The sequence below is a fragment of the Myripristis murdjan genome, chromosome 10 (genome assembly GCF_902150065.1).
Source record: "Myripristis murdjan chromosome 10, fMyrMur1.1, whole genome shotgun sequence".
Lineage (NCBI taxonomy): Eukaryota > Metazoa > Chordata > Actinopteri > Holocentriformes > Holocentridae > Myripristis > Myripristis murdjan.
The window spans coordinates 16,563,104-16,578,911 of record NC_043989.1 but is presented as its reverse complement, the minus strand read 5'-3'; the positions used below and the strand labels follow the sequence as shown (position 1 = coordinate 16,578,911).

Here is a 15,808-nt window from a genome sequence, read left to right as displayed (position 1 = left end):
CGCTGTAGAGAGACCCAGCAGATTTTGGCAATACAAGTGGCAAAACAAATGTTCATTTGTCATGCCAATAAAGCACTTTTAAATTTGAATTTGAGAGGGGGTGGAGGGGGGTGGGGGGTGGGGGGTGGGGGGGGGGGGGGGGGGGGTGCTGTGTGTGTGAGAGAGAGAGTAGTAATATAAATGGTGCTAATACTACTAGTACCACTACTACTATTACTTCTACTACTACTACTACTAATAATAATAATGATTACAATCATCATCATCATCGTCATAACAAACATGGAATAAGCACATAATCGATCTGTGAGTCGGTTTGACACATTTTTGGTAAGTTGAGTCCAAAGGGGAATCACCACAGTCAACCCTCCAATTTTTGTGTAGTGTGCCTTTAAGTATCACAAAGACTTTGCAGTTGCAAGTCGTGACAGTGGACAGTGTATCTCCACAGCCATAAAATCAAATGTTAAACAGCCATTCTAAAAATACCATTCAAATGGCCATTCACCGGGAATACCCCTTCTATCCACTCTAATTTTAATACACAGTGACACATGCATGTCTCAAGTCCTGCAGCGGGGGTACTTTCCTCTCCTCTCAGAAATTATAACTGTGTCCATGTTCAAATCAGTGTGTGAGGCATATTGCACCGTACACTCCCTTGCCAGTACCAGATTTTGTCATGCTGTGAACTGCATTAGATCCCACACGATCCAAGGGACTCGTTTTGTCACCATGATGACGCAGCAACACATATCGACACGATTCAGACACAAAACAGACCCATAAAATGAACATGGCACATCGTCTCCTTTGATTAACTTTATTAACAATAATAATATTTAAAACATTTTACAGGGGTATTGGAAACAAACAATAATTGTACTGACATTTACCGCACTTGGCTTTTGTCGGCGGCAGGGGATTAACACAAATGAATCAAATACAAATTGCTTTCGTTTCAACAGATTCGAATTTAGTTGTTACTGAACATCTTGGTGATTCGACACAATGTGCACAGAGGAACACTGCATGTCTCCAATTTCAACACCATATTCTAACACCAATGGGATCAAAAGCCTTTTTCTGCAAATTCAGACAGCACTCTGACCATTAGACCACATCAGCTGTCATATTCTGCAGGAACACCTCATCTTGGTGCTTTTTACAGCCTTTCTCAGTGCAGTGTTGTAAGACTTGGCATAGTTTTTATGGAAAAAGTCCTGCCAAGAACAGGTCTCCTATTATACCCCCTGCTCTGTGCTCGAGACAATGGATATCAGTGCAATTTGTTTTGACAGTGTTGGAGGCTATTTTCTGATAGGTATACCTCATCAGTTATTCTGTACCTATAGCTAATGTTCATGTACAATTCATAAAGGTACAACTGAAGAGCATTGTTCCAAAATGAGATATTCACTCTTTGAAAAAAAAAAAAAAAAAGCCTGCTCCTGCAATGCGTCAATAGCACAAAGCCTGCGAGAAGATATCATGCAACTTAAATCCTTGGTTGACAAAATGCGCACAGTTTCACAGATTGGATCCAAAATATTTTGAAGATCTTGAACAGCAAAATATGGTAATGATTTAGTTTCCAAATGTATTTTAGAAAATACATTTGGAAAAAAAATGTTTCCAATTTTGTTTTTTGGTTTAACTCTTCAATTAATAAATGATCAAATAATGGCTTAGAGGTTAAGTTCTGTTTGAGACAGGGAAAAACACTGTGGGACTGATGCATTTACTGCAGGTTTTTGATAATGGGCAATTTTTAACAAAACAAGGCATTCGGGTTTGTAAAGGATATCAAGCAAGTTTAAATAATTCCAAATTTGTTTTGTTTTCTGCATATCACAATGAAGGTTTACATGACATTCCAGAAATGCCTTGATTTACCCAGATCCCTTGTATCATTGAAAAAGCATTTTTCAATCACCTGACTCCAACCCAAGATTGGCATAAATATTTTACTCAATATGAAGAGTGCATCATTTAACAATAAACATGAAAGACAAAAATATGTGTTTTGGGAAAAAAAAAAAGTGAGGAGATACCTGGGGAACTACTGCAGAGCATTAGAAAAATAGTATAAGCAAAATGAATACACTGTGCAAAACAGAGACGTTTTCCACGAGGTGGGAAAGGGGCTCTCAGTCACCTCAGTGAGCATCACATGTGGTCAGTTACTGTCACAAATGTTGAACACAAAGGCCTTGCTTCCTGATTGAGGCTCCCAAATCAACCTCCACTCAGCTGTAGTGAGCTGGTAGTTACTCATATACTGTATGCGAGTGCCAATCCCTTTTTGACTCAGATGAGCTCGAGAAATTTTAGGTCGCAGGAAACTGGCTTTCGTGATCTATAGTTGAAACTGTGCATCATCTCTTTGTTCATCCTTCAAACAAATGAACACCGCTGGGTTTAGAGAGACGCAGTCGATGCAATTCAGTTGAGGACCAAAATACTTTCAAGTGTACCTAATTCCAAGATTATTTTATAAGAGTTCAGAATTTCAAATGAGGTCAATGAAATAATGGATAGTTAAAGCAACCCGTGTAAAAACAGTGATTATTGACTTCTGGTAAAGCATTAGTTCCCAGGTCAAAGTTCAGAGGTTAGCATGTCCATGAAACAAAACAAACAAACAAAGAAATTTGTCCCAGCATCCATCTGTCCAGCCATTCATCCGCTGGTATGTCCATCGCTTGGACATTTTTGTGCGCAGCAACAGCCTCATAATGGCCCCTCATGCTTAGATAATCTATCTACACTTTATCTACAATATAACACTAGCAAGGCTACTGTACTGATTTGTACATTATACAAAGTGTGTATCAGTGTGCTAACTGACCTACGTTGGACTGTCTACTAAAAGCTATGTGTTAGCCATGAAAAGATGCTAGTGCCTCACTGTCCACCATACAAAAGGCATGAGGGTTGAAGACCAACCTCAATATCCATGATGTAGACAAACATAGTGACTATTCAGCTATTCAGTTTACTACATTTTTAAAAACACATAATGTAGAAGCATCTATGGCACAGTTATCAATGTTTTAAAAAAAAAGTTTTTTTTCACCCAGTTTCGCCCATGTTTGTTAGCAAATCAATTATACATACAATTACAGCTCCAACATTCCATGGAATGTAGCACTACACCGAGTTCAAACAAACAAACAAAAAAAAAAGTAAATACCACAAAGAGCTTAATCGCAAAATGACATAGTCCATCCTCTGCGTCATGTACAAAATCTAAGCTAAGACTTGCTGGTCTCCTCGGTGAGCTGGCCCAGGCACTCGTAGGCACCATGAGTGGTGGCAGAGGGGCCAAACAGACAGGGAGACACAGTGGGGTGCAGAGGTAGGTGTTGTGGCCTAGACAGAGGCACCACAGGGGGGACTCTGCCCTGGTCAGACCCTTAGTCACAAAAACGCCCCGGGGCGAAGGGGAAGCCTTGTGGGCAGATCTTAAATAAGTCATAGCTGTCCCTGGACGAGAGATGTTAGACACTGTATCGGGACTGGGGCTGCAATTATAACCTCTGCACATATAAGGAGTGGACATGACAGTAGCTGTTATTAGGACTGACACAACACCATGTCAGTTTGTAAAAAAAAAAAATATCAGCGAGTAAAGATGGCTCTGGGTAAAGGTCACTGCAGCCGTCAGACAGACAAATTTGTGCTGTGTCCATACCTGACCATCTACAGATACATACATAAACCCATGTACATGTATTGTATATAATCATATGTGTTCACACTGTAAAACAACAAAGCTGTTACGCCTCTCTTTGTCTCCCTTTCACTGAAGAGCTTTCCACTGTGCGATAGCCAGAGAGACAGGAGCCAGGTTAGCAGCTTTCATTCATAAATAAAATTTTCACCCATGTGGGGCCACTTAATGAGTCAGCATAAAATATTATTGCAATATTATTCAAATAGTAATTAAAATAAGATTATTTTCACTGAAGGATGGAGGAAACAGCAATTACTCCTTAGTGATAATTCAAAGTATAAAATGAGCCATTTTCTGTAGCCAAGACCGATTGATGCAATTTCAGCTGTAAGCAACTGAAGTAGTGTCCTTCAGCATGGAACAATCATTTGCAATATCTAAAACAATTACCTTTGTGCAACAAATAAGCCTAAGTACTCTAATGTGAAAAGACCTGAGAATTACTCTACAGCTTTGAGTGTTTTTTAATGTTCCTTCTCACTCCATAATTTTACTTGTAGACACCCAGTGATACTGATATGGAGACAAAGTCTGACTTGGCCAAGAGATTAACTACAGTTGCTTGGCAAATGTTGTTGGACGGTCAACATGCATGTGACGGTAGGTGAAATAACAGTGACATCTAGTGGTCATCCTTCACAATGGTCTCCAAAAGGGTTTGACTTGTATTTTCATTTTTTACTGGACTTAAAACGGAAGCATCTTTGGTCTACTCTTCTAGTTCCTACAGCTGAATGCGAGTACACTCATCATATTCGTGGGTGCATTCACTATTCATTAAAGGACAATTCTGAAAACTTAATATCTAGGGAAAGAAAATGGTGTAATATGCAGACATGACATACGCAAACACACAAAGTAAAAAGCCTCCTTTTGAACACAGCTCTATACAAATATGGTGCGTTTTCTAAGAAAATCACTCTCTTTTTGCTATCGCCCGCATGAACTGGCCTCAAACTGTGACGCAGAGACAGTCCGTCCATGATGCTTCATAACCCAAAACCCCGGTGTGCGCGCATCCATCAGTTAGTCCATCATATATGTAAATTTTCATGACTCTCAAGTAGTCAGATCCAAACTTGTATTTAGTGGCCACAATACCACAGTGCTGCAGGGTCTAGCTCTGGGAGAAGTACTCCAGCACAAGGCGCAGGTGTCCCAGGCGGTCTTTGAGTGACGTCAGGGACAGCACGGTGGTCTGGTAAGCCGGGTCCAGCTGCAGGACAGACAGCAGCCACCAGCACCAGGCAGGACCATTGCACGAGGCCTGGAGGACAGAGGGACAGGGTTTAGATATATGTGTCTATATGACAACTGAACACCTAGAGACAAAAGAGAGAAGGGTTTGACTTTTTTATAGACACTGAATGACCATTATTGTGTAAATCAATTCAATTATTAAATGTTTACCCCAAAGTCAATTACCGGCATGGTTGATGCTATGAAGACAGTCTTATGAACTGAAAGGGTAGTGCCAATAAATGTGAAACTTGTACAAATTTAAGTATCCAGATGTTCATTTTGGATTGCAGTACACCACCTTAACAAGGCTTTGGGCCAGTGAAAAATTAGATCTCTATTCTTAATACTGGTAGGTTGGAAAAACCTCTGAATCAGTATTTGATGTAGGTCTTAAGACACCAAAATTTTTACTAGTGAAGTTCTTATCAGTGGGTAAGCAGCCCTTTAAGGCAGATCAGTCACCTGTCTTATGGTAAAGACTCAACAGTAGACATTAGGCCATTGAATGATAATTAGTTTACAAACAAACAAACAAGAATAAATAAAGTGAATAATAAAAAAATAACAATAAAAAAGAAAAGCAGTGGATGATTTAACTGGCCAATATCTGACATGTTGTTTTAAAGACCATGAAATGGCATGTACTTCCTTGATTTTATGTGTGTCCTGTTATATAAAAAAAGTCTCCTGTTATTCAAGAGTGTAAACAAACAAGATATGAGTTAAGGAGAGCAAAACAGTATTATCTGATGTGCCAGGAAAAAGGGCAGGAGTTTTTTTTTTGGTTGAAATTTTTATTCATACCAATTGGTTCAGCACAATGTCACCATCACAGATACACCGTTTCCCATAATGTTAGTGTAATGAGAGTTCATTTCTAAAGGTCAGGAACGGCCTGAGAAATCATAAAGAGGTTACAATGAGCGAAACTAACCTGGATGTTTTCCTCTTTGTCGGGCATGGCACCGTACTGCCTGTTGATCTGCTCCTGGATGCGGCTTCCGAGGCGCTGGTACCAGTCCTGGGCCTGCTGGTACACGCTGTCATGGAGACGCTGCAAAAGCTCCAATTCAGAACCATCAACCTGGGAGAGCGAGGAGAAGTGGCAGAAGAGGAAAGGGGGTAAGAGAAAAAGGAAAGAGAGAAGAGGTCCAGCCATGAATACAGTTTTCAGGATTGACCTTTTTTTGTGTTGATGTACTTCACACTTACCAATATTCCCCTTCATACACATATGTGTGTGCACCAAGCATGTTCATGTTTATAAGAGTGATAGTGCGTGTGCTTGTGAATTACATATATAGTGTGTATAAGATACAAATCCCACAATATGTAAAATACAAACCTTAAGGTCCTCAAGGTACTCTATGTCAGCAGTGTGGTAGCCGTCTCTCTGACTTCTCTTCAGCACCCTGAATCTGCTGCCCCCCACTGTGTCCACATAGGACCTCCCGTCAGGCAGCAGCTCCAGACCCAGGATCTCCAACATACAGCCATAGTCTGCAAACCTGGAGGACATAAAACTGTGAATTTGAATCCAATATACAAGCAGCTAGAATCATCATCACCATCTTGAACAAAGATACATTAGCAGAACAAAGAGCAACATGCTAAACAGCACATTAATATCTGCCTAATAGTAACATTTCAGAATAAACAAGGTGCTCTGGATAATTTCAATTATTATTAATTTTCAATTATTAAAAAATGTGTTTCTGTGTGTGGCATACCCTTTCCCGTGCTCGTAGCTGCACATGCCAAACTTCTTGGTGCCGGTCTCCATGCAGCGGCGCATCATCAGCCGGTATCGCGGCTCAAAGATGTGCAGCGGGCAGGGTACTCCAGGGTAGGCCACCGTGCAAACGAAGATAGGGATGTCCTTAGTAAGACTACAACAGAAGAGAGAGAGAGAGAGAGAAGTGGAAAAGGGAAGAAAGGTCAAAAGGGAGCATAAGAGCAGGCGAAAAAGAAAGCGGGGAGAGAGCGAGATTAAGACGCATAAAAAGCGTAATCTCATCATAGTGAAGCGCAGACATGGAGTCTGAGGTGTGATACTTAGAGGTGCCTACTTGGAGAGCTCAGCCATCTCGGCCTCGTGGACCTCTTTCCTCTCGGCCAGCTGTGAGGGAAAAAGGCGAGTCATGATGTCCTGTAGCAGCACTGTGGTGTTGTACTTTCTGTTTTTGAAGTACTGTAAAAGGGAAAAAACAAAGGAAATCAGGTAAAATCAAAAATACTAAATTAAAATACTACTAGAAAATTCTTACAGTGTAACTATTCATTGTTATGTAACAACCAGCACAGCCACAACCACAAACTACAGCAACAGCGTAAATAAGCATACAGGACGCTGTATAGTCCCACATCACATTTAACACAGTGAAATAAGAACTTTTTCAAACTGCCCTTTTTTTTAAACCAGATATTCAACTGGATTTTGGATGTGTCATGATATTGTGATATGGCATAAGCGTTAATGCCTCCTGATTTTTAAGGCTGTATCACAATAAAGCGGTGTGGTTTGCTGAACTTAGTAGGCTGTTTTGCTCTTTGCTCCTTCCTGCTTGGTCATCATATCAACACTGCTAATGACTTTGTCTTTATTCTTGCCTTTATTGTGAAGACTATGAAATTATAATAAAGAACATGACTTGACTCTGTACGTAAATATGTCTAGTATGTAAATATGGAAGCACCAGGTATTTCATCAAAGACACTGTGACATTTCATTTTGGTCCACACTGTATCATATATATGCCTATATAAATGCAGTATAATACGATAAATGGCTGTATTGTGGCAGTGCAAACTTATTCATGAAGAATGTTGTGTGATACCATGTGAAGGCATTTGCACGGTGCAAATGAATTCGCTGTGCCGTGGCAGTAATGCAGCATTAAGCATTACGTAGCCTCTAAAGAGGACATGTTCTTGTGCTAAAAGCAAGGTGTAGGAACCGTGTCTTCCCATTTGGTCTAAAATAAGTGTAAGTGTCTGTAGGTGGTTACCTCTTGTAGAGGCTGTTTGCAGAGCGGACAGCGGAGATTGTGGTCCAGGCTCCTCTCGATGCAGTTCTTACAGAAAGTGTGGCCGCAGGGAGTAGTGACTGGCTCATAAAACAATCTTCAGATAACAGGCAAAGAAATAAGGCTTAATCAGTGAGAACAGCCCTGCAGACAAATGATTACACTGTGGTACTAGTTCTATTTACAGCTGATTCACCGCCTATGCAGCAATGGCCATACAGCCACTGTAGTGTGCTTTTGGGAACACAGCAGCATATTTATTTCCTTCATAGGTGGAAGGCAGATGTGTGTGTGTGTGTGTGTGTGCGCATGTGTGTGTGTGTGTGTGTGTGTTGAATATTAACCAGAGACCGAGAGACGAAAGTGAGACTGCAATGTGATAAGTGGTGTTACTGCAGTGCAGGAGCACACACTAATCCATTATTGATCAGAATTAGTCCTGACCTGATGCAGAGGGGGCACTCGAAGTCTGACACAGTGAGAACACCCAGAGTTTTCTCTCTGGCCTGACTGCATTCACCTGGCAGAGACAGAGAGAGAGAGAGAGGAGACATAACACACTGGATCATTTTCACTGCTACGCTTTTTATGAGATTGCCTTGATGGATAGGGACAGATTTTATATTCAGTATCATGATATTTTACACCATCTGGTGGGAGTTTTGGTAATGATAATGGTACTGATGATGACAAATAGATTCATGATGCTGGTGATGATGATAATAACGATGATATTTGTGAAAGTAACAATAACGGTGCACTTTTTTCTCCATCTGCTTACCTTTATAATGGCCTCATTATTGTTTATTTGTTAGGAAAATTATTCAGTTAAAGGAAAATTCCACCCTAAAACACACTAACACTGTTTAAAATATTGATTGGTGACTTGAACAGTGTAATTTCTGTTTTCACTAGTGATGCACACAGAAAGCAAATGCAGCGACATATAATGGAGCTTCATAAGACAAAGAAGCGTGTTCTTCCTCTTCCTATGCTGCATTTCCCCTCGTATGTTTGTTCCCTGTAACACCGCTGCAAATCACTGAGCCTACAAAGAAAACCTTGCTCTTTTATTTTTAGGACAGGACCAAAGAAGTTGTAGGGGGTTGAATATTCATTAATCTGTTTGCTGCGGTCATCAGGCCAGTTCAGAATAAAATGGTGTTTGTGGTTAGTTGCTACAGTGACAGCAGATGTATAGGAAAGTAAAGTGTGTCACACTCGCTTGAGAACTGAGTAGATATGTTGTGCTGTGGCTGCTTGCTGAAAGTAGTGATAAATGTTAATAGTTACCACCTACTGGAGCGTGGAGATTAGCCTGGTGCAACAGCCACAGCTCTTTGCAACTGCAGCAATTCACATAAAAATGGCTACTGCCCCAACCAACCTGCCATGATATGATATATTTTGAAGTCCATTCTCCTCCAGTTCAGGTTCTGTGGGCTGGCCACTTACAACTGGCAGAAAACACTTTGGTTTTAGATCAATGACATTTTTTCCTCTACCAAACACCATTGTACAAACTGCCAGCAGAAATGTAATATAAATCACCAATCAAATGATTTAAATCATGTTAATGTGTTTATGGCAGGAATTTTCCTTTAAGAGATTTTAAAAGTCAAAGGTGTAATGATTACTCCTGTGTGTTTCCACAGTATTTGTGTACATGCATACCCCTGCCATGGCCATCTTCCTTCCTCATCATCATCTCCTCGTCTTCCTCAGCAGTGGGGAGGAAGGAAACAGCTTGGCAGAGGCTGAGGCAGCACTCAGTGCTGGTGCCATGTTTCACCCTGGAGGCCTGAAGACGCACACAGCAACATGGCAAGGTCATGATTTATATGTTCACACTGACCCCTGGTGATGAAGTGCACATGTTAGAATTACATATTAGAAAGCTTACCTGGTGCACCTCTCTCCTGCCATCACTCTCTCCCTCGTCACCCAGAGGATGTTTGAGGCTCTCAGGGTGTGTTGGCCCCTGGGAACCACTGAGGCTGGTGATGGGGCAGGGCTCTTTCAAGTACTCAGACACCACCTGCAGGATACAGGGAACTTCTTCTGGCACTGCCATGCCCTCTGCCTCCAGAATCTGTAAACCAAACCCACGCCATGAAACACAAGGTTACATAAGAGCTTTCACTGTAATAGCACCAGAGGGTATTGATGTAAACTAAACCTACGATGAAAACTGGTCACAAAAAATGGAAACAAAACATTACAGCAAGACTTTGTCAAATAACTGAAAAACTAACTAAAATAAAATATAAAAAATACATGCAAAATGTATTTTTTTCCCATCTGCTGTCAATGCACAAGGTAAAAAAAAAGGTAATGCTGTAATGCATCTATTCTGAGCTTCAGTCATTATACCTTCAAAAAATACACCCCAACCAAAAAGTCAGTGCTGAAACTTAAGAAACTAGAAATACCACCTCATGATTTTATGCCTCTGCCAACCAGTCAAGTGTCAGTTTACATCCATGTCTGTATTTGTAGTGAAGACTTTGAGGAATTTAAGTGGTGTTATGGTATTGAATAATGGCCAGAAAGGCCATTATCCTATTAGACATTTGTATGCCATGATTAGCGTATGAATTCTTGGGTTATTGCCAAAAAAATGTTTTGTGAGGTCAGTGACTTTGATCTCTCACCTTTAACCCCCAAATTCTAATTAGTTCATCCTTCAGTCCAAGTGGACGTTTTGCCAAACTTGAAGAAATTCCCTTAAGGAATTCCTTAGATATTGCATTCATGAGAATGAGACAGACAGACAACCCAAAAACATAATGCCCATGGCCATGGCATAAAAACAAACAAATAACTTAAAACTAAACAGTTGTTATATATGAATAAATAAATAGATAAATAAATAAGTACTAACTAACTAACCCCACTTAAAACTAACTAAAATTAAACTGAAATTGAAATAAAATTTAAAATCTTTATTAAAAAAAAAAAAAAAAAAAAAAAAAAAAACTAATCAAAATTCCCAAACTATAATAATTTCTATTACAGGAGGCACAAATTTGTGTGCATCTACTACTATTGGAAATTTTTGCTCTAACCCCTGTTTGCAATCATGCAAGACGGGCTTACAAGCCATAGTGTGTCTGATAACAAAAAAAAAAACAAAAAAAAAAAAACACATTTATCGTGTACTTAAGATTTCATCCCTAAAATCAACTCAAGCGCATCATTCATGGGAATGTGTCACGTTTACAAGGCTAAGATTGTGCGGTGGTAATCTGTTTGTGCTGGTGCTCCAACTTTACAAAGCCAAACACTTTCAGGTGGCAAATTCATGTTTTTGTCAGAGTAGCACAGCACCCTGAAAGTATATACCTGTACAAAGACAGACAATGATAGGCACTCTGTATAATACAATAATTTGTACATGTCCTAAGTGAAATTAACCTTGGAGTGGTCAGTGAGCTGCACTAACCTTTTTGATCTGGCTCTTGGCAGGGACAAAGTCGGCCTGGAGTTTTAGGCAACGGTGGAACTGGAGGAGAGCTTCTGTCTGCCGGCCCATTCCCAGCAGTACATTCCCTTTACGAAAGAAGCCCTGCACAAAGACAACAGCACAATCATCACACACCACTGCCTGTGGAGGTGAATGGCCTGTCCTTAGCATAACAATACAATGACTATACACATTTTACAACCAGTCAGACATATATAAGCACATTATTAGAGGAGTTTTATTCAATGTTTTTTCCCCCCAGAAAGCAGAGAAAAATAAATAGGAAATTAACATTTTCCTGCTGCTGCACTTGCTGTAAGTTGCTTGTGTAACAGCACTGGCTAATGACATAAAATATAAAATTAATAAGTAGCTTAACATTTAATGAACACAAAAATGATGTTGACTGTTTATTAAACTGTCTGCTGTTACAGTGGCAACTGGACACCGACCGAGTGATTCAGTTACATTATGACATAAGTAGCTCTTTGCATAACATTTGTAAATGACATAACATCAATAAAAGCTAACAGGAGTGCTCTATAAACACATCAACTTTGTAATATGTGGGGGAGGGACACATCCTGTCCTGTTTCACTGGTTATGTGCCGAAATTGCCAGACAAACCAGTGGAGTGATTGTCCGTGAGTTACTAAACTGCAGCTTGCAATTTTCTATCAATGATGGGGAAAAAAAAAGATTTTTTCTACTGCTGCAGCGAAAGACAGCAATAAATAAATACATAAATATATACATACATACATAAAAATTTAATGAAAGTTTTTAAAAATTACACATTTGGCCACCACAGTTATCTGTGCCTCACCTCAGTCCAGTTAGGGCGAAGGCAACAGAGGTAGTCCAGGTCTGTCAGGGCATCAGCGAATCGCATCAGGCCCACATTAGCTTCTGTTCTGTACACCTTCATACTCATATCATCTGGGGCTAATGTCAACAAAGGAAGAAATAAGTGAGAATTAACACTGATTAAAAATTAAATTGATTGAAAATTAATTTGAAGTTGTCCTTAAACTATAATCTTACTCCCCATTCGGTATCAATATTGGTCTCTTGGTCATATCACAGATTTAAATGTTAGTTTCAGATATCCATGTCAACATGTGTTCACATTTCTGAATTAAACAAAGCATCCAATCATGCATGACACATGCATGAATTATGTTGTATTGTGTAATCTCACTTGATATATAACCAAGTCACATAACCTCAGACTTCTTTAGGAGTTTTGGTATTCTTTAGGTGTGTCTCGAAGAGGAAAAACAAGACTCCTGTGACACTAATGTTCCAGTAAGAATATGCATGCACGCAAGGCAGGATCCACCATTACTGAAGTTTTTCAGGTTCATCTGCAAAACCCTAAATCATAGTCGACTATGGTTTCACAAAGCCCACACAATGAGGCAATGAATGATAAACAACCACCTCAGCCTTACATCTTAAATAAGGATGTGAAAATCCTCCTGTGAAAATCTGCATGTCGATCGTTACACAAGAACCTATAGTGCAGAAGCAGCATGCAGAGAGGGAAAATTCTTAATTTAATTGGATTGGCAGAGACGGCGGGCGTGTAGGTAGTTCTCCAGTACGTTGATTCACTATAGCACAAACACTCCCACAGTCCCCAGACTACATTCTGACTAGATAAAGAAACTAATCTAGGGCAGGAGTTGTCTCTTTTACTCTCTGGCTGCTGCCTGCTGCAGGAAGAAAATAAGGTCAATTGCACTGACAGACATGTGGAAAAGATAAGTGACGACTGTACGGATACGACAGAATCAAAACCTGATGACTTCCTAGGCTGTTTCTGGGACCCAAGGCATTCATTTAGTGATGTGAAAATGTTACACCACCAAGGCTAACCCAGTCTAGTGTATTTGTCTGTCCATTCCGGGTTACTCTGTCTGGAATTTCACTGCTGAAATCCCTAGAAAGCACTCTTTCTAAAAACATAAATAAATCATCACTGCCAGTGTTCAATATCTCTCCTAGACAGTCGGCCTGACAGCAGGAGCAGCGCTATTGCAAATTGATGGGGGTGAACTCTGCTCTGAACTTTTACAGCCCTATCATGTGGTGAACCATGTCTCCCACATTGTAATAAATATTGCATTGCTTACAATGTTTGATGTGTTAACCTACAGCACTGATAACTGGAGGATTAAAATGTTGCATGTGTCAGGAGAACTGCTGTGCATCCCAAAGACAAGTGAAAACAGAGCCCACAAATGGGCTCTCCTGGGTATCCATGTGCTTTAAGCATCGTGCTGCAAACTCGCAGAGGGAAATATCAAATCAAAACTCTTGACGTGAAATCTGAGATGCTGAAGGGACTTGGACATCTTCGCCAAACATAGAAGCAGCTCCTGAGTGTTTGCTGACCCAGTTATAGTGTTCACACAGTGAGGACAGATCAACAGAATCATCCTCTAGCATCCACATCTGTACTGATAGGGTTCCCTTCCTTTCTTTCACTGCCACCTGTCTTGCTGTGCATAGTTTCACTGGGTTGTGGAGAGCAGAATGGGACGCACACCCCATCCTTTGGGCACAGGCCAACCCGAGCAGTGCGTAAAACTAGAACTCTGAACTCCAACCTGTCTCGATTTTTTACTGCAGTGTTTCCTTTCCCTCTGCTGGGGTAAACAGGCTTTGTTTCAACCAGAAAACATCCACGTACATCTGTCTCTGCGCTTAACCTTGGCGGCTGTCTGTCAGACACAGCCTCATCTTGCGTAATATAGGAAATATTTAATTGTTTACTCCTCTGTAACACAGGCCTTATATCATGGGTTGCATAAGATATTTTTTTCGTCCACCTTGCTTTAGTTTCAGGTTTGTTGCGCAGATCCCTCTTACCTATATCTAGCCCCTCATTTGCGATGCGTAAAGCTTCCGTGAACTCGTTGGCTTTGAGCTTCTCCTGGATATGGCACTTCATCTTTGTCTCGTCGGGGTAGCACTTTTCAACGACACTGATGAGCAGCACGTTGTTCTTAATGCTTCTCACATCTCTTTGCTTTAACCTCTCCTTGCACGATGGGCATTTGGACGGAAGGTAGCCCCCCACGCACCTACGGCAAAACGAGTGGCCGCACGACATGGTCGCCGGCTCACACATCAGGAAGAGGCAGATCGGACACTCCAGCAGATCCATGGTGCTCCTCTTATGTCACCACAGCAAATCGCCCGCTGTGAGAAGTGTTGCAGGATTTTGTAGTTACAAGACTGCGGCCGAGGAGTGTTTTGTTTCTGTCTAGAGATTCTGCATGGGCGATTTAGGCTAAATATTAACGCACTGACAGCTACACAGTATTCCCTCTTTGATCACAGTCAGCCGATCGGTCATCGGTTTAACAACTGCTGGTTGGGCCTCTCAGGAAGGCTTTTTTCATCTGAGTCTAACTTTTACCGTACTTATCAGCTTCATCCATTGACACTATCCATTGTCAATCATAACTTAGTCTTTGGTTTGGGACACATAATGTCTTCCCTTTCCTAGCGCGATAAATAACTCCCGGTTCCAGTCCGTGCGCCGCTTTCCTCGCCGCTCCGAACTCCATCAACGCAACACGAATCCAACTGGAAATATTAGAGGGTGAAAACTGCTTTCGCTTTAGTAGTAAATTATCCCGTGTCCGTTTTTAACCCCTGCCGCGATGCACCTAGATCCACAAAGCTAGGTTACTGTGTAACACCATTTCATTACATAAATAAAGACCATGTGACGCAGCAGCGGTCGATCCGATTGGACGAGAGGCTGGCTTACCACCCTGTTGTGAAACCTAATGATGCCGAGTTTCATAACATAATTTCTGCGACAGTGTTAAGTTCTCGGTTTTTACGTTGAAAGTCATTTAAGCAAATATGAGTACCCGAGTTGCGAGTGCACTGGCGGATCTGCTCGTTATGACACTGATGATGACTAAAATTTCAAAGTGCAGGCAAACTACAGAGACCCGGGAGGCTGCCTTAGGGAATCCCAGGAAGAGGATAATAATAAAAACAACCAGGGGGGGTGGGGTGGCGAGCTGATGACATAAACCTGGTTCCCATCACCGTCGTGCACACGTTTAATGTTTACTGACATTAAAAATGCGCTGGCAAGGTGTGCTTCTTAAAAAACGTCTTGATATACATGGTGATTTTGGTGCGCCTATGCATTTGTGCAACTACAGAGAGCTGGCATTTCAGCTCTCGACACAAGTTAAAACTAACCGGGGAGGTTCAGTTTACCCTGTTACTGCTTGTAAAACTAAGTTTCTTCTTTCTGTGGTTGAAGGCTTGACAGGCTGGAAGCACGCTGCAGATCAGTGA

The 15,808-nt window shown here is 41.0% G+C and overlaps 1 protein-coding gene across 1 annotated transcript; it reads right to left on the bottom strand.

Moving 5' to 3' along the window:
- Positions 1–807: 807 nt before the first annotated feature.
- Positions 808–14,657, bottom strand: lonrf4 (LON peptidase N-terminal domain and ring finger 4). The gene is made up of 12 exons (XM_030062293.1): positions 14,351–14,657; positions 12,300–12,418; positions 11,453–11,575; positions 9,911–10,099; positions 9,682–9,808; positions 8,452–8,527; positions 7,990–8,104; positions 7,051–7,172; positions 6,712–6,870; positions 6,327–6,489; positions 5,916–6,065; positions 808–5,006 (listed from the first exon to the last, which is right to left on the bottom strand). Exons 1-12 carry the CDS (start codon positions 14,646–14,648, stop codon positions 4,857–4,859), a joined length of 1,791 nt encoding a protein of 596 aa, XP_029918153.1. The 5' UTR covers positions 14,649–14,657; the 3' UTR covers positions 808–4,856.
- Between the last annotated feature and the right edge of the window lie 1,151 nt (positions 14,658–15,808).